The sequence below is a fragment of the Equus caballus genome, chromosome 17 (assembly GCF_041296265.1).
Source record: "Equus caballus isolate H_3958 breed thoroughbred chromosome 17, TB-T2T, whole genome shotgun sequence".
NCBI lineage: Eukaryota > Metazoa > Chordata > Mammalia > Perissodactyla > Equidae > Equus > Equus caballus.
Window position 1 is genome coordinate 48776689 of NC_091700.1, and position 26463 is coordinate 48803151.

Sequence of the window (26463 nt, forward strand, 5' to 3'; positions counted from 1 at the left end):
AAAGGCTGTGATTCCCAATGAGCTCCCTTGATGCCCGTCAGCACAAAGCCTAGTGCCTTGGAACAAGGGTAAATAGTCAGGGAGGAAGAAAATATCACGGGAAGTTGTGATAAAATGAAGCAAAGTAAAGTTTTTTGTGACATAATTGAGAGAAGATATTCACTGTCTAGATAAGTCAGGTATGAGCAAAGGTCTTTATTTTTACAAAGAAACCACTTTGATGTGTTTCTGGTCTCTAATTTCAAAACTGGTCGTACAAATTAGATAAAATTATAGAATACCTTTAAAGAGTTAAGTTTTCTAAAGAAAGTAGCCAGTGTTGCTGCATTTTGTTTGGCCTTTATTTTGACCTTCATAATAAAAGGAACATAGAAAAAGACTGAAGGTCCATATTATGAATAGAAATTATTTCAAATTTGATTGTAGAGTTTAAAAAAAAGGAAAAGGGAATGAAATTACTTAGAAGAAAAAGGATTATCTTTTATTGCCTTGTGTAAAGAGCTAGTTAAGGAACAGTACTTCTCCTTTTTCCCACTCCTCAGAGGGGAGTGGGAGATGCTTAAATTCGTTCATCTGAACCTAATGAAGAACTTTCTTTTTATAAGATCATTACATGCTGATGCATACAACCAGATTACAGTATTAAATCTCTCTCCTTAAAAATAGAATAGTTTACTGATTGATATAATTCTGTGTGATCTGTTTTGGGGCAGTCTGTGTGGCCTGTTTGTTATTCTAAATTTGTCTATCTTTTCAAGCTAATGTTCATAGATGAACAAAATTTTATATAGCCTCAAATAATTTTAAATTAAGAGAGGTGAAAAATTAAGGAAATATTGTTGAATTTGGAAAAAAATGTTGAATTAAAGAATAGAAATATCTATTATAATAACACACCAAAAAGAAACATATAGATGTTTACAATAACTTTTCCTTGATAAATAATAATTGTTTTCTGACCTAGATTGTCATAGAAATTGATAGATAGTTGCATTTGAATTATCCATTTGGATTTTACTGTAATCACTTAATTAGACTATTTTTCAGGAAAAATAATTACTCACAGAAAATACCATCAACTAAAATTCAGAATACCTTTCTTTTTTCTAAACAAGCTATAAAAATGGCTGGAATGTCTTTCATTCCCCAGATGGTGCTCATCATATGATATTCATATTCTAAAAACATGTTTCTGTAGTCATAAAATCACTTCTAGCTTTTAGTTAAGGATGTCTTAAAGAGAATACTCTCTTTCTGAATTTGCTATACTTTGAGAATGGCATGCTTTGTTATGGTAGAGTAACAAGTACATCCAGGCTTCCAGTACCATGTCTTGGCTCTCGGTCCTTCTAGATCATAACAATAGTTAAATTAGTAAGTTCCATTGGTGATTTAGAAAGGATATGCTGCCACTTATCCACTGATAATATAATATGAACTATAGTCTTTACTGAGAAGCTTGGAAGGATCTTGCACTTAGTGCTTTCATTTTAGTTCAACAGACTTTGAGCACTCATTATTTGGCAAGTGATGATATGTGTACACAAATCTGGGAATACAGAAATGGATATGATCTGATCTCTGCTCTTGAGGAACTTATGGTTTACTTGGAGCATCAAACATGCAAATAAGTAGCTATTTTAATGTAATGATTTTATAGTAGTATAGCATAATAATGAATAACTCTGGTCAAAGTAATAAAGACCTGAATTAGGCCAGTGAAATAGCGTTGGGATGGATATGAGAAATATTTCAGAGGCGAGATGATAGACTTTACTAACCGATAAAATACAAGTGCTTTGGGGGCTGTGAGAGAAAGTGAGGAATCCAGAATGTCTATGAATCCTAGCTTGGACAACTGAGTAGATAGACTTGCCATTAACTAAGATGGGAAAGTAGAGAAAAGGAGCATATTTAGGGTGGTGGCTAAATAGTTCAGTCCGGGGGGTCTTTTTGAATTTGAGGTTCCCAAGCGGTTTTAACTAGCAGACTTGAAAATATAGATCTGGATCTGGAGCTATTTTGATATTAAAGATAAGTACTTGGAAGTCATTAATGTATGGGTATTAGTTGAATTCATGACGATGGAGGGAAGAACCCAAGAGGAGCATAAATAGAACAAATACTGCCTGAGGACTGAACCCTGGAAGCACCAACATTTAAGGATTGGGCAGTGGGCAAAGAACTTTCAAATTAGGCAGAGGAAGAGCAGTCAGAGAGATAGAAGTAGAACAGCAGAGAGTATTCTCATGGGGCATTGAGAGAGACCGTGTTAAGATGAAAAGAATGGCAAGTTTCAAATGTTGCAGAGATGTCTTGTTGAATGAAGACTTTTAGATTATTTACTCAAAAAAGATTATTCATTTCATCTATTTTTCCATCCAGTCAATTAGCCAGGCACTGTTGTGTGTAGATGTAGCAGTGAGCAAAATGGACAAAAGTCTCTGCCTTCAGGGAACTTCGTTTTTAGTGAAGGGCAATGATCAATCAATCAATCAAGTGCAGTAAGTAAATAAGTAAAGTATATAGATGTCAATTGAGGATGCCCTCACTGAGAAGATGACATTTGAATAAAGACCTGAAAAAGGAAGAGTGAATGCTGTGGGAAGAAAGCATTTGAGACAGAGGGAATAACCAGTGTAAAAGCCCTGAGGCAGGAGCACGTCTGGGGTATCCTAGGAACAGCAAAGGGCAGTGTGATGGGGCAGAGCGAGTGAAGGAGAGGAGAGGAGGAGATGAGGTCAAAAGGTAAAGGAGGTCAGCTCATATAGGGTGTTATAGGCCATTGAAAAGACTTCTGCTTTCAGTCTGGATGATATAGAATGTTGTTAGAAGGGTTTGCATGGAGAAATGTCTTATTGACTGAATGTTTTAACAGGCTCTCTCTGGTTGCTGAGTAGTGAGTAGACTGGAGAGTAAAGGTGAAAGCAGGGGAAAACCAGTTAGTAGGTTGTTGTAGTAATCTACTTGAGAGGTTGTGGTGGTTTTGACCAGCTGTAAGCTTGGTAAGAAGTGGTTTCATTTGGTTGAAATTTTGAAGGTAGTCAATATGGTCTATTGAAGGATTGGAAGTAGAGTTGAGACAGAGAGTCAAGGATGATTTCAAGCTTTTTGGACTGAGTATCTGGAATGATGAAGTTGGAGATAGAGAATATGGGGGGAAGATCAAGACTTGAGTGTTGCACATGTTTAGTGTAAAATGCCTATTAGCTATCCAAATGGAAATGTCAAGGGTACAGTTGCATATACAAGTCAGGAGTTTAGGAGAAAAGTCTGAACCGGAGAGAGAAAGTTGGGAGTCATGAATATATAGATAGTTTGTAGTCTGAAACTGGATGAGATTATTTAAAAAGTGAACATAGAAAATATAAAAGATCCACTCCTGAAGTATCCTAATGTGTACTGGTCAGGGAGCTGAAGATGAACCTGCAAAAGAAACTGAGAAGGAGGGAACAATAAAATAGGAGGAAAATTAATTTGGCAAATAGGATATTATTGGTGGACTTACCTGGAGCAGTGCTAGCAGAGTGGTGGGAATGTAGGCCAAAAATTAGTGGGCTAAATAGTAAATCGGAGATGAGGAAGCTGAAACAGTGATTATATACTACTTGTAAAATAAGTTTGATTAGAAACAAAAAGATAGTGGGTCACTTAAGGATGATGTAGAATTAAGAAATGTCTTTTTGTTTGTTTGTTTCTTGGAACAGAGGAGACAAACATCTTTATAGGAAAAAGGAATAAAATCTGTGGAGTACATGGAAAATATTTATGGAAATATGGTCTGGGGAGGCAGGAAAGGACCTTTTCAGAGAAGCATTGTGCCTTGGTTTGAAATGATGGAAGAGCATATTTTCTCCCCAACAATTGGAATGATGCAGTTATAAACTGAGATGGAGAAAATAGAGTTCCAGTGGCTTTCCATCCAGTCATAAATAAAGCAGAAGTCTTTTCTACTGAGACAGTGGGAAAAGAAGTAAGGATTGATGAAAATACATAGATGATTTTGAGGATGAAGGAAAAAGAATTTCATTTGTTTGCTCATTTAACAAACGTTTATTGACCATTGACTGTGTCCTATGTGTGATTCCAGGTTCTGAAGATTTGGAGTGAACCAAATTGACACATTTTGAAATTACCCTACTGGGGCTTACATTCTAGTGAAGAGTGAAGTTGTGTGTGCCTGAAGGCTCTGTTGTGGGTAGAAGAGGCAGCTAGATTACCTGCTGAGACAGGGATGAATGTGCTGGAATTAACTCCTTAGGAGAGTAGTAATGGTTTGTATTAGTTGCTGAAGGGCTTTGGGAAAAGAACCCAGCAGAGACTGGGGGCTATATATTTGTTCAGTAGCCAGAGAACATGATATGGAGAATTTCTTTTTTAGTGCTCAACAGCCTAGAAAAAAGTATGAAGAGAATGAATAGCTTGATGGAACAGGATTGGGAATTGTGAGGGTGAATATGGAGGCCTTGCAGACCAACATCCATGTGATTTACATTTCCTTTTATTTAATTGTGCTTCACAGTTCAGATAATGTAATCCCAAAGAAAGTGGATCAAAAAGTATGCTAGTACTTTTTGTTTAATTGAAATTCCAGAATTCATAGGAAATAACTAATATAAAATGGTAAGGTAAACTTTGATTTTCTACTTCTTGTTAACATGTTAACATGTAGCTTATATATCTATTTTACTCCTCAATTACCTTTTTGATTAATAGTTCTCTAAATTTCCTGTGCCAGCAAATGGTAATTCACCTTGCAACTTGTTTTTTTTTTTTTTTTGCTATTTTAGTGTATTCTAGCCTACTATTTTTATCCTACTGAAATATTTTAGCTTGAATTATTTATAAGAACATAACCAGTATAGCTAGTGGTTCAAGGCATTAGTGTTCATTTCTGGAATGTAAGTGCTCTGACATCAATCCTATATCAAGTTAGACTGACATTATTATAGCTGGAGTAAAAACATACCTTTAAGCTCATATATTTGTTTTCTCAGAAATTACTGGCTCTAGATTCTAAATTCTAATGAATTTAATTACTTGGCTAAGCCCTTTCTCCTTTCCTATTGAACCTCCCTTATAGTGTAGCATTTTTTTTGCATGAAATTAAAGTGTCAATAATTGTTATTTTTCTATAATGTAGAAGCAATTCCTACTGAAGTGTGTGATACTATGGGAACTTGCATGTAAAAAATGCGTAGAGTATAAAGCATATTTCTTTTTTTGTTGTTGTTAGGAAGATTTGTCCCTGAGCTAACGTCCATTGCCAATCCTCCCCCCCCCCGCTTTTTTTTGGCTTGAGGAATATTAGAGCTGAGCTAACATCTGTGCCAGTCTTCCTCTACTTTATATGTGGGATGTCTCCACAGCATGGCTGATGAGTGGAGTAGGTGTGTACCTGGGGTCCAAACCTGGGAATCCAGGCTGGTGAAGCAGAGCACGCAGAACTTTAACTACTCAACCATGACGCCAGCCCCAGAACGTATTTCTTTATGGTAGCACAAATAGACAGTTTTTCTTAGATGTGGAGAAAGAAGTAAATGATTGTCTTGAGTACTTATGACACCAAGACGAAGACTTGAACTGGGCTATTATGTTTAGAGTATTGAAATTGAAGATAATTTTCTTCCTCAAAATTATTTTCTGGCGTTGCATCATTCTGTTACATAAGCAGGGATTTTTTTCATTGAGGTACAACTCTATAGTGGTGATGTTCTACAACTATGGTAGGATTTTTAGGAGGGTGGTAATTTCTGCGTGTTTAATACTAAAAGTGAATTAAACTTTTCATATTGAACATGGCTGCTATTAGTAGGGCATAGAATTTAATTAATTTTCAATTGGTATTCTCATTTTTCATGTACTTATTTGTGTTCTCTGTTTACATTTTTTTATAAAATGAGCTGGTATGGGGGGATGTAACCAAGTGTTAGAACATTAGTAATTGGCCCACATGAAGAAAGAATCAATGGTCTTGGCCTTTTAAATGTAATTTGACAAATGTTGAGAACCTATGCTGTGTAAGTAAGACATTGTGGCAGATACTGTGGAAAATTAACTTGTTATAATTTATTCAAACTAACCGCACAAGCAAAGAGCAGAATGGTGTCCGGGAAGTTCTTGTTTCATGAATTTCAGGCAACATGTTAATTTCAGTTGATTTAAGAAATCGACTGATATAGGCCTTATATTTTACTTAAGCATGTTTTCAAGAGTCTCATCGTCCCTTTCTAGGAAACTGGAACCTTTGATTATCAAGAAATGTAGGCTATGAACTTCCACCAGGTCAGGAATACAGTGATTCCATTTCCTGTCATTTAGTCAATTTTAGGGACTATTATCATATCACCTTAGTAATTGGCTTAAGTAGAATGGTATTTGTGAAAATGGGAAAAAATTCTCCTTAATTTTTTTTACCTCTACTTTTATAATATAGAGTGAGTTTCAGTTCTAATTAAGATGGAGTCTTCCAGATATCCAACGTTAATACTAAAATGAAAAGTAAACTACATGATTTTCTTTTTAATTTTATAGCGCTTTCAACTCCAAGATTCAGGAAGCTCTATGCTTCCTAAAGAGATCTTGAGAGTGGAGAGGTTGAATGAAAACGATGTTCCCCAAGCTTCTGTGACTATCCGGATTGCAGAAAGAGAGGTGACCATTAAGGTAATGAATCAAGGTTTATGCTGTCTAAGATGTAGCTTTGCCCATTTTTGTGACCTAACTGGGTGTATGATCCCCTTGTAAGTCTTCTTTGGCTCTATAGCTTCAAGCCTGTATGTCTGTATTTATATTTATCTGTGTATCCAGAGTCCTATGTGTTTGTAAACTGGAAAAGTTCAGGGAAACATAGGGATAGGTTTTCCTCAGAAATCAAAGTCGGCCTCTAGGAAAATCAAATCAAGTTTTGATAAATGAAAGCATTTTGTACTATGAGTCCTTGCTAAGAAATAGTCAGTGTTTTCAAACATGTTTTAGCAGCCAGCGAACATTCTTTTCAAGTAAGATCTTTCTTCACTACGTGAAACGTTAAAAGAGGAGCTCTTGTAGATGCACAGTTTTTAGAGCAGGGGAAGGATATATGGTCATAGAGCTCATCTGCTTGCTCTGCCTCCCTTTCTTCTAACCCTTTCTTTGAAGCCCCTAAGAACCCCAAGAGGCGATGTAAAACTGTACTAGAAAACACAGCTTGAAAAATGCTGAGAAATAAATTGTAAGTGAATGTAGGAAAGAATAAATGCTTGCCTTCTTATGTTGTGATGGAGCAAACTTTAATTATAGGCTTTTTTGTGTGTTTTAATGTGATAGTAATACTTATTCATGTTACTGTATTTATTCATTCATCAAACTGAACATTGATTATGTCTACTAGGAGCCAGGCTCTGTATTAACATTTACTAGTGCCTACTGGATACTAATCACTGTGTTCGTCTCTTTGCATATATTATGCCATTAAATACCTCAATGACCCTGGAGTTAAGTTTTGTTATCTCCATTTTATAGATTAGAAAACTGAGATGTAAAGAGGGTAGTCAGTTCACCCATGGTCACCAGCTAGGAAATGTCACAGCTGGAACTTCTAGACAGGATCACTTTCCGGTACACTCTCTGTCTCCTTCAGATGAATGTCCTTACAGAACTGATAGTCTAGGACAGAGGCAGATGAGTAAGGACTGCATTGGAATGGCTGTGGGAATATAGAGAAGGAAGTAGTACTGGGAGTCAGGAGGAGTAGAGAAAGCTTCAGAGAGGAGGTGTGGCTTGAGCTAAGTCTTGAAGAATGACAGGAATTTTTCAGTGGCCCAGGAGTAGAAAGGTGGTAGGATATTTCAGGCAGTTTAAACGTATGTCCAGAAGCATGAGGTTTCGTTATTTGCTTCCCTTTGGTAATGGCTTTCTAACTTCATTGCCTGCAGTCCCTTCCACTTAACTTTCTGTGTTACCACCAGGATGATCTTTCTTAAATGCAAATCTGATCTTCTCACTTCCAAACTTACAATTCTTTAGGGTTCGTCTTGTATACAGTATGGTCAAGTCCTCAGCAGGGCCCCCAGGAGACTAATAAGGAGGAAATAGGAAATAAAAGGAGAAGTAGATCTGAAGGATGGGAAGAGAGATTTTAAGAACAGGTGCTTCTGAGTGGTAAACTAAAATAAGAGTGAAAAAGGGTTTGTGGATGTGGATTTTAGAAAGCAAGAGGTCTTTGGTGACTTTGGAGAGTCCCAGTGGACTGACTTTAAATTCTGTACTTATAACTGGAATTTGAACAAAAACCTTCATTTTCAAGCAGTGACATTGTTGTTATAAGTTATAATAGCATGAAAATGACATGATTCTTATGAAAATTCTTATGAAAACATGGGTCTTTAATTTTAGAGGGATGATTGATGTAAAAGTTGGATGAGGATAATCATCAGATCTGTGAATGAGAATAGATCCTGCTCTTTTGAAATATCAAAAGCAATTTATAATTGGATTGAGCAAGGAATTAGTAGGGGCTTTTAAATGACAGTTCTGTACTCTCAGTTACTGGTATTTTGAGAAAAACATGTGCATATTATATTTATCTCTCTTTGATTGTAGGTGGCAGCTGGGACCAGGCCATTAAATCAACCTTGTGCATCAGAGCATTTTATCCAGACTTTAAGCCATAAGCAACTACTGGCTGAAATGATGCAGTCTCACATGGTTAAAGACATATGTTTAATTGGAGGAAAAGTAAGAATGTCAGCCTCACTGCAAAATTCTGTTTCCTGACTTTTGATTATTTGACTTATCCCTTAAATGATTGTGTTTCTATTTGTAGGGTTGTGGTAAAACAGTCATCGCTAAGAACTTTGCAGAAACCTTGGGATACAATATAGAACCTATCATGCTCTATCAGGTATGATGCTCATTTTTAGCACTTGGACTGTAAACATATACATTTGGATCATTAGTAGAATTTATAGTCTCCCTTAAGTTATGACCTGTTAAATTTTTGGTGTAGATAATAAATAGCAATCAGACTGGAGTGCAATTATAATTATTTGGAACTTTTGAAGGTACATTCTAGGATATCTGATGTGCACAACATATGAGGATCTGTTTTTCAAGAAAAATTCATTTTATATGTATGTGTGCACATAGAGTAGATTTAACAGTAATTTGGAAATCTAAACAAAATGGGTTTTGGCAGCTGCAGGAGATAATTAGGCATTCATCGAATAGATTGTTAATATTATTTTTTATTGCGGAAAATATACATAACGTAGAATTTATCATTTTAACCATTTTTAAGTGTACAATTCACTGGCATTAAGTACATTCACAATGTTGTGTAACTATCACCAGTATCTATTTCCGAACTTTGTTTATCATCCCAAATAGAAACGCTATACCCATTAAACAATAACTTATTTCTCTCTTCCCCCAGACCCTAGTAACTTCTGTGTTACTTTCTGTCCCTATGAATTTGCCTATTCTAGATACCTCGTATAAATATATATGTTTCTCATTGAATTGTACGATTCTCACATAAGTAGAATCACACCATTTTGGTCCTTTTGTGTCTAGCTTATTTTATTTAGCGTAATGTTTTCAAGGTTCGTCCATGTTGTAGCATACACCGGAATTTCATCCCTTTTTTATGGCTGAATGATATTCTGTTGTATATATGTTCCACTTTTTTTTTAATCCATTCGTATATTGATGAACACTTGGGTTGTTTCCACATTTTGGCTATTGTGAATAATGCTGCTATGAACATCAGTGTACAAGTATCTGTTTGAGTCCCTGCTTTAAACTCTTTTAGGTATATACCTAGGAGCGATATTGCTGAATCATATTGTAATTCAATGTTTAACTTTTTGAGGAGCCACTAAACTGTTTTCCACAGCAGCTGCACCATTCTGTATTCCCACCAGTGGGGTACAAGGGTTCCAATTTCTCCATGTCTTTGTCAACACTTGTTAGATTCTAGGTTTGTTTTTTAATAATAGCCATCCTAATGGGTGTGAAGTGGTTACTCATTGTGGTTTTTTTTTCATTGCCCTAATGACTGATGATGTTGAGTATCTTTTCATATGCTTATTGGCCATTTGTATATGTTATTTGGAGAAACACCTATTCAGATTCCTTGGCCTGTGTTTTAATTGGGTTGTTTTTCTGTTTTTGAGTTGTAGAAGTTCTTTATATGTTCTGGATATTAACCCATTCTCAGATATATGATTTACAAATATTTTCTCCCATTCTATGGGTTGTCTTTTCACTCTCTTGGTAGTGTCCTTTGATACACAAAAGTTTTTAATTTTGATGAAGTCTAATTTACCTTTTTTTCTTGTTGCCTGTGTTTTTGCTGTTATATTCAATAAATGGTTACCAAGTTCAATGTTGTAAATTTCCCCATTTTTTTCTAAGAGTTTTACAGTGTTAGGTCTTACATTTAAGTCTCTGATCTATTTTGAATTAATTTTTGTATATGGTGTAAAGTAAGGGTCCAACTTCTTTCCATTGCATGTGGATATCCAGTTTTCCCAGCATCATTTGTTGAAAAGACTGTCCTTTCCCCATAGGCTGGTCTTGGCATCCTTGTCAAAAATCAATTGACCATCTACGTGAGGGTTTATTTCTGGGCTTTCTGTTCTGTTCCATTGGTCTATATGTCTGTCCTTATGTCAGTATCACACGGTTTTGATTACTGTAGCTTTGTAGTAAGTTGTTAAATCAGGAAATGTGAGACCTCCAACTCTGTTCTTCTTTTCCAGGATTGTTTTGGCTATTCAGGGTCCCTTGAGATTCAGTAGAATCTTAGGATAGGTTTTTCTATTTCTGCAAAAAAATGCTATTGAGATTTTGATAGAGATCTCTTTGAATCTGTAGATCGCTTTGAATAGTATTGTCATCTTAATTTTGTCTTCCAATCTGTGAAAATGTGAAAGTGGATATCTTTCTACTTATTTATATCTTCTTTAATTTCTTTCAGCAACGTTTTATAGTCTTCAGTGGACAAATTTTTTATCTCCTTGGTTAAATTTATTCCTAAGCATTTTGATGGATGTACATCTTGTATATAGTATGATAAAAAATCAAACTTACAGCTGGCGTTTTACAGAGTGAAATTTTCTGTCATGTATATCTCCTAAGATATTTTTATCTTGCTAATTTTTTGATTCTATGTGTTAGTTGGTTATGGTACCTTCTTACTTATAGAAGAGTCTCTATTTTTATTCTTTGAACAATTTTGGAAGTGGATGTGATACTGTTTACTTACATTTTAGGATGTATTTTGTGTTTTTAGTTTATTCTGTGGTTAAATGTTTTTTGTTACTGACACTAAATATATTTTTATTAACAGTGTTCTTATTTTTGAAAAATGACATTTAAACCAGTTACTTCTTGACTCTGTAGGTCATAGAAAATTTTGTTAACAGCTCATATTTCAAATGACTCTGTTGAGAAGATTTCTGTCATGACGCTTTAAGGTATTTTGTGCCTATTGGTTGAATTGGCCATAGTTTAGAAGGAATTGTGATTACATGATCCTGGTAACTTTTGGGCTACAAGCAGAATATCTGTTGTAAAAGATATGTGAGAATTCTCGCTGAAATTAATTTTTTTCTTTCTTCTGGGTAGTTTAGCTCATTCAGAGCACCAAGGTACCAGTTAGGATTTTGGGTTACATTGAAAAAAATTTTGGAAACAAAAGAGAAAATATCCTGCCTTTGTATAAAACTATAGTGGATCTATACCTCTGCTGTTTTGTACAGTTTTCATTATCGTATTTGTAGAAAGACACACAAAGGCAGGTAGGTAAGAAAGGAGGTAAAGGTAATTAAGATAATTAATTGATTGAAAGACTCAAAAGGTTCAAATATTTACTAAGAAGTACTCTATGATCTTAAAAGATGAAATCTGTGAGGAAGTGCATGATCTAAGTTTATGAAATTATGAAGAATAAGAAGTAAGGTGAAGAGACTTAAACTAGTAGTGATACCGTGAGTCTTGAGAGATAAGCATGTAGGGAAAAGAAAAATAAATTTCTACATTCTGTAGCAGGTGTCAAGTCTTGGAACCCACTGAAAGCATATGTCTACAAGATTTTTTTCAGGGAAATAAGGAAATTGGAGGTGGGGATTAATATCTCTAACTTAATTTATGGAAGATGCCATGAAGAATACCCTGCCCTCTTAGGAAATCACCCCTTGGCATCTTTGTCAGAGATCAGAAAACAGATAGTTAGCTCAGTATGCTACTTCATCTGTCCATACCCTTGTATAGCTCATGTTAACCGTGAACTTTCTGATTTCCAATGAAAATACTTTTCTACCAAATAATGGAAGGAAAACTCCCAAATCATCAATATATTTGTAAAACAAGGTAAGTTTTGTTATAAATGTCTTATATTACACTTACAGATCAAGGATAAATACAGGCATAATTTACCTTTCCAGGTGCCGTTGCTTTGTAATCATGTGGACGAGACCTTTTGAGGATAGTATTTCTTTTCTCTTTGACTCCATTCCAGTTTATTAGTATTGTTTCTAAAATTTTATAGATGAATATTTTCTTCACATTAAAATAAAAACTCCCATTCTAATGAAAGCTGGAAATAATTTATGCCTCATCAGTTTTTCCAGACAGTACTGTTTCTGTATCAGATTTCTATAGTAGGTTTATAGTGATTTTTACACTATAGTGGTAAATTATTCTAAGATAATGTGGTTGAGCTGTGAGAATTATGGTCACCTCATCCTAATATCCATTAAAAGAAGAAGCAAGCAACTGAGTGTGTATGTCTCCATCAATTCACATCTCTCAGCTCCGTGGAAAACTACCTAAAGTATCCTGCCATTGAGAATGTTATCTTTATATGTGAAAGAATTAATTTAAGAGGCTGAGAATAGATTTTCTTATATATTTTTGGAGAGTGACCATAAGCTCACAAAAATATTATTCTATTTTAATGTTTTTTTACTTTCCTGTTCAGTTTGTTGATTGATGGAAAACAAAAGTAGGAAGATGCTACCATTAAAGTTGATGGCAGGCCATTCTATTTCTTGAAACACGTTTGAGATATGAAGTCAGTCTCTTCTAGTTTCTGCCACAGAATAAGGTCATTTAGTCATATCTTATTAATCTTCTATCTGGAAAACGTGGATGATGATAATTGAAAGGCATATAGTTTCCCAGAAGAATGTTTTGACCGTCCTTTGCATATACGCTGTCTACCACATTGTAGATGTCCTGCCAGGATTGGGAAACTGGAACAGAGATAAGCAAACGATTGCATATTCTGAAATCACCTTTTCCAATTTTGCTTTTCTACTCATTAATTTTTGGAGAAATGTCTAGGAGAAAAGGGGTTTCTAGAAGTATAGACTTCAGAAAGGGATAGAGAAATAGAATAACAGTAACATGTTTTATAGTAAGTTTGTTTCTCTCTCTCTCCGTATGGCTTCTTTCCATGAGTTGGATCAAAGCATATATTAGGTACTGTATTGACAGTTGCACATTTTGTAAACTGTTAGTAGTTTGGTTTTTATGATAAAAACCAAGCTCCTGAGATCAAATGTAAGACTCTTTGCTCACACTTTCATATTTATTAGTAAAGATCATTGACCTCTCTCGGACAGAGGAACTAATTTAGTGAATTAAAGAATGAATTTGGGTTTTATAATAATACACTCAATATTAATGAAAAATTTCCAGAAATTTGACCCAACGTGGAGAGTTTAGTGGGAATAAGTAACCCAGCATCTGTTTTCCTAGAAGATGTGACGATTTCCCTGTTACTTGTACATGTATAAAGCTACACTTAATCTGTGGGTTTTGCCATATTTTTAGACTTGACTGTTTTTAGAACTGAATTTCATATGAAGAAAAAGAAAAACAGAGCCTTAACACAAATTTGTGGCAGTACACAAAGTAAGTTTTATAATAGGTTATAAAAATTGTAAGTCGTTTGACTCAAGTGTTAGATCAGGTTCTTTTAACTGATTATTCTTTTTATAGTGTTGAAGCTAGTGATTTCCTAGATTTCACAGTGATTTCATAGAAGAAATACAAGTTATTATCTTTTCTTTCACAACCAGATACGGGCATATTTCCATATTTCTTTCTACACTGTCGTAAACAGCACCAGATCTAAGATCACTTTCTTCTGTTTAAGCACTAGTTGGATTAAAAGTCAAGTCAACTGCAATCAAAATTTTAATATCAAATATGTTTATGTGACTTTTAATGAAAATAATCACTGTCTAAAACATGTTGATGTCATAGGATCATTTTTGACTCCTTAGCTAAGATTTTCTTCCTATAGCTGACCTCACACCGAATTCTATCCTCCATCTTCCATCTAATCTACAACCCCTACTTCTTCCTGTTTATCCAACACAGTGGAAGTATCTTTACTTCTTTTTATTCTCTCTCGTTTATTTTCATTGGTCTGTGTCTTAGATTTATTTACTTGCTTCTTGTCTTTGTTTTGACTTTGCACTTTTCTCTTATGAAGATTTCAAGATACCTGTCTTCATTTAAGTGTTTATATTCAACATTGGAGGCTGACTTTCTCTATGATTCTGTAATTCATCTTGTTTGCTTGCTTTCTTATTTTGCTATAATCTATTGTCCTTCCTGTCTTCTTAGTGTTTTTTCTTTTCCCACATAGAATAACCTTCATAAGGTTATCTAAGAATTTACTCACCTCAACTCCTTCAAATTTCTTATATTATAAAATTTATTTTCAAAGAACAATGTATGTCATTGTCACTAAGAACTTTAAAATGGTTGACTTGAGCAATCTTTTCAAGTCCCAGGCTTACCAAGGCTTCTATCTTGTGTCATCTTCAATTTCTCCTTGATAGTGATGTTGCTTTGTCTCCTGCCTCTTTTATTTAGAATATACTTTAAAATTTATTCTAGTCTATCAGAGAATAAAATTTAGTGCAGCATAAAATTTAAAAAGTTATCAGAATAAAATTTCCCTTCTAATTTGAAGTGACATTTTTATTAAATATGATTTCATTTTTCTTGCCTATAATATCAGAGGCATGCTGTAAGAGGATCAATAACTATTTACAATGTTTTTGGTCATAATTTAATAGATGAGTTAGAATGCATTATAGTGTTACTCTTAATTGTAAAATTATAATTCTTACACTTTGTATGGAATAGTTATCTCAGTAAGTTTCATCAGGGTGCTAAGAAGCAGATGGCAATTGCACACACAGGGAATTTTACAAATTAAATTGTAAAGCCACAGACTATAACCCTTACTCCAATAAGTTGCTTCATAACTGTCCTTTACTGGAAAGGATAGTGTGTGGATGACTCTCTGTAATGCATCACCATTATTGGAAAAGGTTATTCGAGTTTATGCCCAACTAATTGTAAGTCACTGTTCTATTTATTGCCTGTGCACACTAACACTTTATAACATTTCTTCATTTTTTAAGTAAATAATGAAATAAATACAACTCATTATAATCAAATCTTATTTATGCAGCTAGTATGATTTCTTCCCTCTTCACATTTTTAAAATCTTCACATAGTGTTTGTCATTCATTTTTATGTAAAAATATTACAAGCTTTGTTATCCATGTTTTCCAGCTTCAAAAGGGAAGTGAAAGTCAGTCAATAATGTATCTCTAATTATTTGAATATATACTTCACACCTCAAATACACAGGAAAGCTAGTAGTTTCATGGAGAAGTTACACGAAGAAGCAGTTTTATAGATTGTAGCTAGTTACGTAAATGAAAGACCAATCTCTTGTTACTTTAACAAGAAAAAATATCCAAAAAACATATAATTTAAACAATAGGTCAAATTGGGAGATGTGATTATAATGGCAAGATCTTGTGAAAGTTTCTAAAAAAAATCTGTGGCTGTTATTGAGAACTAAGTAATACTCTTTCCATTTGGAGACTTAATTCAGGATGTATTTGAAAAACAACTCATTTCTATAGCCCAAATAGTTTGAATAGAGCATTTATGCACATTCTGTTACTATCTTCTTATTCTTTTTATGGACAGTTAAGTTTTTTGAATGAGAACCAAACAAATGGGTGATATTAGTCTGTAACAGGGTTGACAAACTTCTTCTTTAAAGGCCAGGTAGTATGTATTTTAGACTTTGTGGACCAGGCAGTCCCTGTTGAAACTGCTCAACTCTTCTGTTGCAGTGAGAAAAACAGACATAGGCAAAAAATAAGTGAGTGAGTGTGACTGTATTCGACCTTACCACATTTTTGGTAGGTTTTTTAGTAATGTCAATTGAGGTATAATTCACATATAGTAAAATTCAGCCTGTTTTGACAAACAGGTTTGGTTGTGTAAGCACCACCGCAATTGAGACATGTAGGATATATCCATCACCTCAAAAAATTCGCTTGTACCCCTTTGTAGTCACCTTCCTCCCAGCCCCTGGCAACCACTGATCTGTTTTCTATCCCTGTTAGTTTTACCTTTTCCGGAACAGCATATAAATGGAATTTTGAGTCTGGTTTATTTCGCTTACATAATGCATTTGAGACTTATGTTCATTGTTGCATGTATCAGAAATTTGTTCTTTTTTAATTGCTGAGTACCTAAATAAAATCACAGTTTTATTAGTGTTTATGTCAGTACTTCTCTGTGTTCCTACTACAGTTCCTATTAATTCTGATGCTCAGCCCTTCTCTCGTAGGTTATCAACGCTAGCTTTCTAAGCTTTCCACCCATTTCCAGCCTGGGTTTTGCCCACTACATCTTTCCAACACTGAATTTTGTTCATTCTAATTTTCCCCCTTTTAAACCTTTTAATCACCTCTTAGAGTTTGCAAGATAATATTCAAATTCTGTTGTTTAGCATACAGGGCTCTATTTTATTTGGCCTTCCAAGCCTCTTTTAGCCAGGTTTAAGGCCTCAACCCGTGCAACCAACATTCACCTTTTAACTCCAGCCATAAGGAATGATTTGTGGTTTTTCCAGCGTAACCTGCTGCCTGGAACATCCAGGCTTTCTTGCACTGTGCATGCTGTCTAAACTTTCCTTTTCCTATGGGCCAATTTGCTTACTCTTCAAAACTTAACTCTACCGCCACCACCTCTGAGTTTTCTTTAAGTCCTTAGTTTGATTTATATGTACTCTCTCTTTGTTTCAGCAACTCTTAAGCCTCTTTTTCAATAGCACTTATCAGTCAATATTTACTGTTTCATTAAGTCCAAGATGCTATCAACTGTAAGAAGCATGATTGTTTTATGTACCAGTAGGAAAGAAAAAGTACAGCAAATTAAATTATGACTTAAGACTTTTGTCACTTAGAATTTTTATTTTATCCTTAATGAAAGAACACTTTTAGACTTAATTTAGATCATATATCTCTTTTGCATGCAAAACAAGGAAACTATAAATGCGGTAAACGGTTGAAATATTTTTAGAACTTCTTCGTCTTCAGAATCTAACTTAGAATCTTCTAAAGCGCTTTCTGATTCAGGTGTAGACGTTCATGTTGTTTCACATCATATTTTCTGTGTCCTCTGTGCTTTGTCAGGAACAGAGTGCTCTTCTTCTGTTTCCAGGATGTTCTTCCAAACTACTGACAGCCATTCTGCTGGTTTTGATACTGGTGCTTTATTGATTTTAACAGAAGGTGTTGACAGAAATGTTTTTAGGCAATAGCTAGGACTCATATTCTTTTCCCAAATGGTCCTTAATTTGTTGACCAAAGCATGAAAGCATTACGGTTGTCCTTTATGTCACAAAAAAACATACAAAACCAAGTTCACATATGTGTAGTCAGTGATAACTAGCTAGCCAGCAGCTGTTGTAAGATTCTGGCCATTGCAGACTCTTCCTGATCTCAGAGATATTAAAATGTAAAAACTGTATATCTTGGAATTGATGAAATTTAGCTGTTTGTCTCTCTCATCATTTGTAAGGTCCTTGAGGGCAGGGGCAATGTGCTGTTCAATTCTCTGTTCCCGTCTTGGGCACATGGTAAATGTCTAGATAAAAAAATGAAGCTTCCAAATGTTATGTCCTCTATAAATTTTATAATAGAAATTGTAACCTAAGGGTAGTTGTCTTTTCCTTTTCATAGAGATCTTCCTCATTCTTTTTTTTATAGTTGCATATTATTCCACCAAATGAATATACCAGAATTTATTCTACCAATTTCCTATGTATGGACAATTGGGTTGTTTCCAATATCTTGTAATTACAAACTAAGTTGCAATGAGTTAGAAACATATCTTCAGGATTAATTCCTAAAAGTGGGATTGTTAGGTCAGTAGATAAAATGTATGTATAGTTTTATTAGATATTGCCAAATTTTCCTCTATAAGGATTATACCATTTTGCATTCCCACCAATGATGTCGACAGAGAGGTCTGCCAAGCTCTTTAATGTTTGCCAATTTAAAAGTTTGAAATAGTATCTCACTAGTTTCAATTTGCATTTCTTATATTTGGAAAGAAATTGAAAACCTTTTCTATTTTTAAGGGCCATAATTATGTCTTTTCTTAGTAAATTATCTGTTTATTTCTTTTGCTCATTTTTCTATTGAGTTTTTGGCCTTTTGTCCCCTCAATTTTTGAATTCTTAATATTAGGCATATTTGCCTTTTATCTGTGATATTACTGCATGTACAGTCTCTCAGTTTGTCAGTTGTCCTTTGATTTTATGAATAAATTTTTTTTGCCTTGTAAAATTTTTAAAACATTTTTTTGTAGTTGTTTATTAATATTTTGTTTTATTGCATGTAGATTTTTAGTCATGGTTAGAAAATCTTTCCTTGTACTCAGATTATGAAGGAATTCACTCATACCTTTTTCAGCTTCTGGATTGACCCCTCTCCCATCCTTGCACATAGTCCCTTACATTTCAGAACCAGCAACAGAGCACTGAATCCTTCTCATACTGACCTCTCTCTCTGACCACAGCTGGGAAAGGTCCTTCTTTGGAGAAATGTCTTTTATATCCCCTGCCCATTTTTTGACTGGGTTGTTTGATTTTTTTGTTGTTGAGTTGTGTGAGTTCTTTATATAATATGGAGATTAACCCATTGTCGGACATACAATTTGCAAATATTTTTTCCCAGTTGGTGGGTTGTGTTTTTGTTTCAATCCTGTTTTCCCTTGCCTTGTAGATGCTTGCTTGCTTTTTTAAAACAACAAAATTCAACTAAGTTTGAAGATCTAATTGGCTTTGTTCAACAATTCATGGATCAGGCAGCATCCCATCTAGCAGATAGAAAGGAGCTCTGAGGAACTGTACAAAATGGAAGGTTTTTCTAGACAGAAGAGGGGGGAAAAGGAAGTTTCTAACACAGAGTGGATTGTTTCAGGCAAGATCATCTTCCTTTGGGGGAAGGGCAGAAGTCTAAAAGGCAGATTACCTTCACTAGTGCTGACCAGGTAATTTCAAATTGGCTGGTTAAAGGTCACATTCCTGGGAGAGGCTGAAAGTATAATTAGCATAGATATTAAGTCTTGGTTTGCTGATGTGGGGCTTAGCACAAGTGACTCCATTTTGGGCCTGTTGTTTCTTTTCTTTAATAATCTCATAAGTTGAACATAATGAATGACATTGGTAGTATTTTATGTTAAGTTAGCAACTAGAACTACTTGGTGTGGTTATATTATAGGACATTACACAAAGTTATGTATTGAAAAGGCAAGATTTTTGCTTGTTTAACTTGATAATCTTTTAAATTTGTATATTCTACAAGTACAAAGTGTACCTTAAAGCTTAACTCTGCAATGTACATGATAAAGTTTCATTTTCAAGAAACTGTCTTATGTTGAATAAATTTTCTATTTAAAAGGCAATAAGTCTTACATTTGCTTTTTTAAAAAAAGTATCCAAACTTGATATTCAGATCTTTTATAACTTTGAAAGTATGCATTGAACTTCTTATTTAATTGAAGCAGCGTACGTTTAAAGTAATAGACAACATCTTTTATGTTATCTTAAGAAAATTTAGTTATGAGGTATTTATTAGATTTATAAAAACACACTGGAAGGTTTTTGGGCATGTGTATAAAAATAAACATTACAAAAAAACCAAATTCATTAGCTCAAGGAAGAAAACAGAAGTAACCAATGAATCCTACTAAATAAGGAACTCCAGCCTGAAAGGTGTTTCATTTACCATCCATGGCAATCCAAAACATAGGATCCATAAATTTGAAGAGGGAAGGGATTTCAAATTTGGGGATTTTCTGTGGAATAGTTCCAAATTTAAGGACACTATGTAATAAATTCCCAGTACTGTGGGTAAGAACACACTGTTAGGCTTGACCATCTCCATTAATCAGTAGTTTTGTTTTAAATGTACTTTACAGTAATTTTTATTAGGGTCTTAGGGCAATCTTTTAAGGGTCTTCAGGATTTTATAGTTATCAAAGATCACTGCAAGAGTGAGGAGTTTGCCAAAGGTTAGTGGGAATATTTCTTATGGGGAATATGTCAAAGAAGAAAATGAAGGATAGAACTTTGATTTGATTTTGAAATTCACTGTTTTTGTAAGTACAATATATTTTGTGAGCGTATTTTATTCTTGGAAATAAAAAGTAAATAAATACTTCTCAGCTTTATCATATAGTTGCCTTTTGTGATTCCTAAATGGTTTGTTTTTCTATTCTTCCCCTATTTAAAAAACCCAATTACTCAGGATCCAAACTTTCTGAATGTGTAGAATTTTATTGCTGATTTACAAGCCAGTCTGTTTCATAGTAGAAATATCTTGAAAGCCGTTTGGCAGAAGCATAGAAATAGTCAAAAAGGGCAGCAAAGGGAAAGACGTTCTTTAACAGAGCTCAACTAGTGCCTCTGGGGACTTAGAGTTGAAGTAGCTTGGGATTTAAGCTGGTAGAAGTTGCTAAAATCCTGGTTTTACACTCTATTGACTATTGTTAAAATACTAACAGCCTGAAGAGAGGCCTTGGCCAGCCCAGCTCCTGTGACGCTTCCTGCTCATTTCCTGTTGTTCCCTGAAGCTCTCCCAGATTTAGGTAGCTGCAGGCAGGCAGCCTCTGCGCAGTAGAGCAGTGATGCCCATTGTGCCCTCACCTAGGTAGGAAACTGGACATGGTGAGAAGGTTGCCCTGCTACCTCCATCAGCCTGTTTCTTTAATCTTAGCAAGCCTCTTCCTGTGCTGCTTCAGGCTGGAGGCTCCATGTTTATCCTTAATGATGCTCCCTGAATTCATCAACTCCTCCCTATCTCCCATCTGGTGAACAGGTATTTGGCTCCCTGCTACCCAGTGTCTCCTTTGGGGGAGAAATTCAGAGAAAGCAGCTTTAGTTTTGTGAGGAAGGTTCCAAAAGGGATACATCAAGCCAATCAAAAGTTGTTAGGTATTGCAGCCATGGCACATTTCTTAGCCTTCTCCCCATCTACCCTACTACCCTCCACAGCCAATTATCAGTCTAACATCATTTGCTTTTTGCAGGATCCACTATAGCTATGGACATCTCCAGTAGCTCTAACCCACCATCCCTGGACATATTGTTGAGAATTTGGTGGAAAGTGCATTTGGTATATGGAATTATACTTTACAGACTTTTTAAGAACACATCAGTTATGTCAACTGAACATTTGTAGATATTTCTCTCTCTCTCTCTTTTTTAGGAGAGCGAAGTTCTACTCTCTTAGCAGATTTCAATTATATAATACAGTGTTATCAACTGTAGTCACTATCTTTTACATTATATCCTCAGATCTAGTCATCTTATACCTGAAAGTTTGTACCTTTTACCAACCTCTTCCTATTTCCCGCACCCCCTTACAACCACTTTTCTACTATCTGTTTCTAAGAGTTTGACCTTCTTTTTGAATTCCACATATAAGTGATACCATGGAGTATTTGTCTTTCTCTGTTTGGCTTATTTCACTTAGCGTAATGTCCTCAAGGTCCATCTGTGTTGTTGGAAATGGCAGGACTTCCTTCTTTCTCATGGCTGAATAATGTTCCTGTGTGTGTGTGTGCGTATGTATGTGTGTGTGTGTCTGTGTATCACATCTTCTTTATCTGTTCATCTGTGGATAGACACTAGGGTTGTTTCCATATCTTAGCTGTTGTGAATAATACTGCAATAAACATGGGAGTGCAGATATCTCTTCAATATCCTGTTGACATTTTCTTTGGATATACACCCAGAAGTGGGATTGCTGGATCATGTGGTAGTTCTGTTTAATTTTTTGAGGAACCTCCATGCTGTCTTCCATAGTATATGCACCAATTTACATTCCCACCAACAGGCACAAAGGTTCCCTTTTCTCCACATCCTCACCAAGATTTATCTCATGTCTTTTTGATAATAGCCATTCTAACGGGTGTGAGGTGGTATCTCATTGTGGTTTTGATTTGCATTTCCCTCATGACTAGTGATTGTGAGCACCTTTTCATATACCTGTTGGCCATTTCTGGTCTTCTATGGAAAAATGTCTGTTCAATTCCTCTGCCTGTTTTTTGATCAATTGTTTTTTTGCTATTGATGGTATGAATTCTTTGTATATCTTAGATATTAACCCTTATCAGATATATGACTTACAAATATTTTCTCCCATTCAGTAGGTTGCATTTTTATTTTGTTGATGACTTCCTTTGCTGTGCAGAAGCTTTTCCTTTTTAGTTTGATGTTGTCCTTCTTATTTATTTTTGCTTTTGTTGCCTTTGCTTTTGGTGTCAAATCCAAAAGATAGTTACCAAGACCAGTGTCAAGGAGCTTACTGCCTATATTTTCTTCTAGGAGTTTTGTGATTTCAGATCTTAGTGTTCAAGTCTTTAATCAATTTTGAGTTGATTTTTGTATATGGTGTAAGGTAGGGGTCCAGTTTCATTCTTTTGCATGTGGTGGTACAGTTTTCCTGACACCATTTATTGAAGAGACTACCCTTTCCCAAATGTTTTGTCATAAATTTGTCACCATATATATGTGGGTTTATTTCTGGGCTCTCTATTCTGTTCCATTGATCTATATGTCTGTTTTTTTGTTTTTTGTTTTTTAAGATTTTATTTTTCCTTTTTCTCCCAAAGCCCCCTGGTACATAGTTGTGTATTTTTAGTTGTGGGTCCTTCTAGTTGTGGCATGTGGGATGCCACCTCAGCATGGCTTGATGAGCAGTGCCATGTCCGCACCCAGGATTCGAACTGGCGAAACCCTGGGCTGCCGAAGCAGAGCTTGCGAACTTAACCACTTGGCCACACGGCTGGCCCCTATATGTCTGTTTTTATGCAGATATCATACAGTTTTGATTACTATACCTTTATGATATAGTTTGAAATCAGGAAGTGTGATGCCTCCAGCTTTATTCTTTTTTCTCAAGGTGGCTCTGGCTGTTCAGCATCCTTTGTGATTCTCTACAAATTTTAGGATTGTTCCGTTTCTGTGAAAAATGCCATCAGAGTTTTGAAAGGAATTGCACTGAATCTGTAGATTGTTTGGGGTAGTATAGACATTTAAACGATATTAATTCTTCCAATCCGTGAGCACAGAATATCTTTCTGTTTATTTGTGTCTTCTTCAATCTCTTTCATCAGTGTCTTAAGTTGGTTGGTTGTAGATATTTACTTATTTTAAATTTCTCTCTTTTCTTTTGGTGAGAACATTTAATTTCTACTCTCTTTTGTAGATATTTAATTTATTTGTAGATAGTAAACATTTGTAGATATTTAATTAGAATATGTTGCATTCCATAATCCATTCTCTAAAGAATAGAGTGACCTTTTAAGAATGTAAATCAGATCATGTCATTTCCCCACTTAGAATCTGTCAATGGCTCTCCATCATACTTAGAATAAAATAAGAACTCCTTACCCTGGCTTATGAGCCCTCCATCAATGCTTTTCAACCTTGGCTGTCTGTTAGAACCACCCAAGGAGCTTTGAAAACCTTCCAGTGTCCAGGCCCCACCACCAGAAAATAAGAAATATTTGGTCTGAGGTGGGGCCTGGACTTCAGTGTTTTCACAAAAGCCACTTGGTAATTCTAATGGGCAATCAGAGTTGAGAGCCACTGCCCTATATGATCTGACCCATGCCTGCCTTTCCAGCCTTCTCTCTCCCTGCTAGACTCTGTTAATTATGTTTCAGCTACACTGGCTATTTTCAGTCCCTTCAATCTGTTTAACTTCTTTCTGCCTCAGAGGTTTTGCACAGGCTGTTGCCTAGGCCTGGAATACTCTTCCCCTGATCTTCACATGGCCTCTAGTCATTCAAATCACAACCTGAATATACTTAGAGAAAGCATCCTTGACCCTCAGAGTCATTTGCTATCACATTACCCTGTATTTTCTGTATCACACTGATCATTATGTGATAGTTTTTCTTATTTTTGTCTCCTCCTCCCTTCCTTCCTTCTCATCCTCTGTCTCCTTTCCTTTGTCTACTTTTGTTCTCTTCCCACTGGAATGTAAGGTCCATGTTTATCTTTCTCACTGCTGTATCTTCAGCACCTGGAACAGTGACTTGCATGTAGTAGGCAGTCAATATGTGAATGAGTGGATAAATAAATTTTGAAAAATTTAAAAAATAAATTTTGAAAAATTTATTTTTAAAGGACCAGCTCAAATCTGATCTTTGTCAACTTTTCTTTACTAATTCCTACCTGTTTCAATATTATGTTTTCTTTAAATTCTAAGACAAGAATTTCTTCTGTCATACAGCTTTGTCATATCACTTATATTAGTGTCTTGAACTGTTAAACTTAGATTTAGTGTTAGATTTAAATTTTACTGTATTTGTATTTTGTTTCTTTAATTGATTGTGATTCAGCTGTCATTTATTAAATATCCATTAGGTGCCAGACATTATCTCATTTAATTCTAAACATATGTTGCTCACTTGATGCATTTATCATGTTGTAAGTGGCAGAATTGGAATTGAAACCCACCTTTCCTCATAGTGTACCTATCCTTTCAGCTGTACTACTTTCCATGTTGGCTGAGTGTTGTTGAGGAAGGCCAAATGCCATATCTGCTCCAGGTATCTTTACTAACTACTGAGCAAGTTATTAGTACTTACAACTACCTTGATTTTACATCTTATTTGTTACTTGCTTTTAAAAACTAACTTATTATAAGACAAATATTTCATATGTTTAAACTATAGTTGATTTCTACATTCCCACCTATTCTAACAGAGTCAAACAGTTGTGGTAAAATGCAGCAAAGTTTGCAGTACCATTTGAATAAAATGTGGTTCTTTAGATTGTGTGTACTGGGGTTTTACTCTCTAACATCTCTGCTTTTTGCCTTCCTTTTTGAAACTGTTCTTACCCTTTTTTATGTAGTTAGTTGTCTGTGAACATTTCTTCACAAGCTTTAGTAAGTTGGGTTGCTTTTAAAATATCGTTATCCTTGGGTTGTGGTTTTTGTTGTGGACAATAGAATCCATCCTGGCTTTCTAAAACTGAGAGGGATTTATTACAGGGTATTAGGTAGCTTACAGAATTTCTGGGAGAGACAGGGAACAGGGTTTAGATTTTATCCAGTTAGGAATGACAGAGCCAGGAGAACTTCAGCCATAGCTGTTCTAGAAGAGCATGTCTCCTCATGTTGGCTGCCACCTCCCTCTCATCGCTCACTGCCGGTTTTTTCAGTTCTGAGTTTTGTGTATGTGAGAATGCTTAGTAGAACCAGGGTCACCTACAGAACTGTAGCTACAAAGGCATCTAAGAAATGATGTTTCCAGTTCTCTAGCCTCTGCAGTACCGGAAGGATAGTAGAAGGGGATTTGATTGGGTATCTTCATTGAATACATATTACATTATTTGCACCTACACTGACCTTAACTTTATATTTTATTTTGTGACTTTATTAAGATAACCTTTTGTTGGATCAGTTAGTGAGATAGTGGGTTTGATTTCTGGTTAGCTTCAATCAGAAGAATTTTGTTTAATGTTCGTAGACTAAATCTTTAACTAGAGCAGATGATCTTGAAATAGATCCCACTGGTTACAATGAAGAGAGCTATAAATGATTCAAAATCAGCTTCTTCCCATGGATAGCAGAGTAACTTAAAACAATCATGGTACACTTGTATTGCCATCATTGTATACATAATGGGAGCATTTATTATATGTGGCACAGGTTAAAAATAATTCTTTAAAGGAGAACTTGAGAGATACGTATGGAAGAGTTTATAAATAATTTTACAATCTATGTAAAACAAGAGTCCTTTTTGTTTGAGATCAAACGTAAATGACACTGAGGAATGTTGGCAGCATGCCTTGTGTTCTGTTCACTGAGCGTGCTTAGACTGTAAATAGTGGCTTCATTTTTATTCCAGGATCTAAAAATTATTAACATTCTCTGTTTATGCAGTATTTATGCAGTATTCTGCCACTAATAGGTATGGACATAATTAACCCCTTCTTGCAAAGTTGATGGCTTGTGTCAGCTAGTCTTGGTGTATTCTTTTATTCACTTAAATCCCAGATCTTCTTAGTATTTATACTACCAGTAGGATAAATTTTGCTCAAATAAGAAAAATTTC

The 26463-nt window shown here is 35.1% G+C and overlaps 1 protein-coding gene across 4 annotated transcripts in view; it reads left to right on the top strand.

Moving 5' to 3' along the window:
- The window catches only part of VWA8 (von Willebrand factor A domain containing 8), a 358178-nt gene that overhangs the window by 68724 nt on the left and 262991 nt on the right, over nt 1-26463 (top strand). For all 4 annotated transcript variants that reach the window (XR_011427808.1, XM_023621650.2, XM_023621651.2 and 1 more), the window contains 3 exons: nt 6535-6666; nt 8584-8718; nt 8807-8884. Coding sequence is in view for 3 of the 4 variants with exons in the window: in XM_023621650.2 (XP_023477418.2) it covers nt 6535-6666; nt 8584-8718; nt 8807-8884 (345 nt within the window). In the remaining variant the exon portion in view is untranslated. The remainder of the gene's footprint in view (nt 1-6534; nt 6667-8583; nt 8719-8806; nt 8885-26463) is intronic.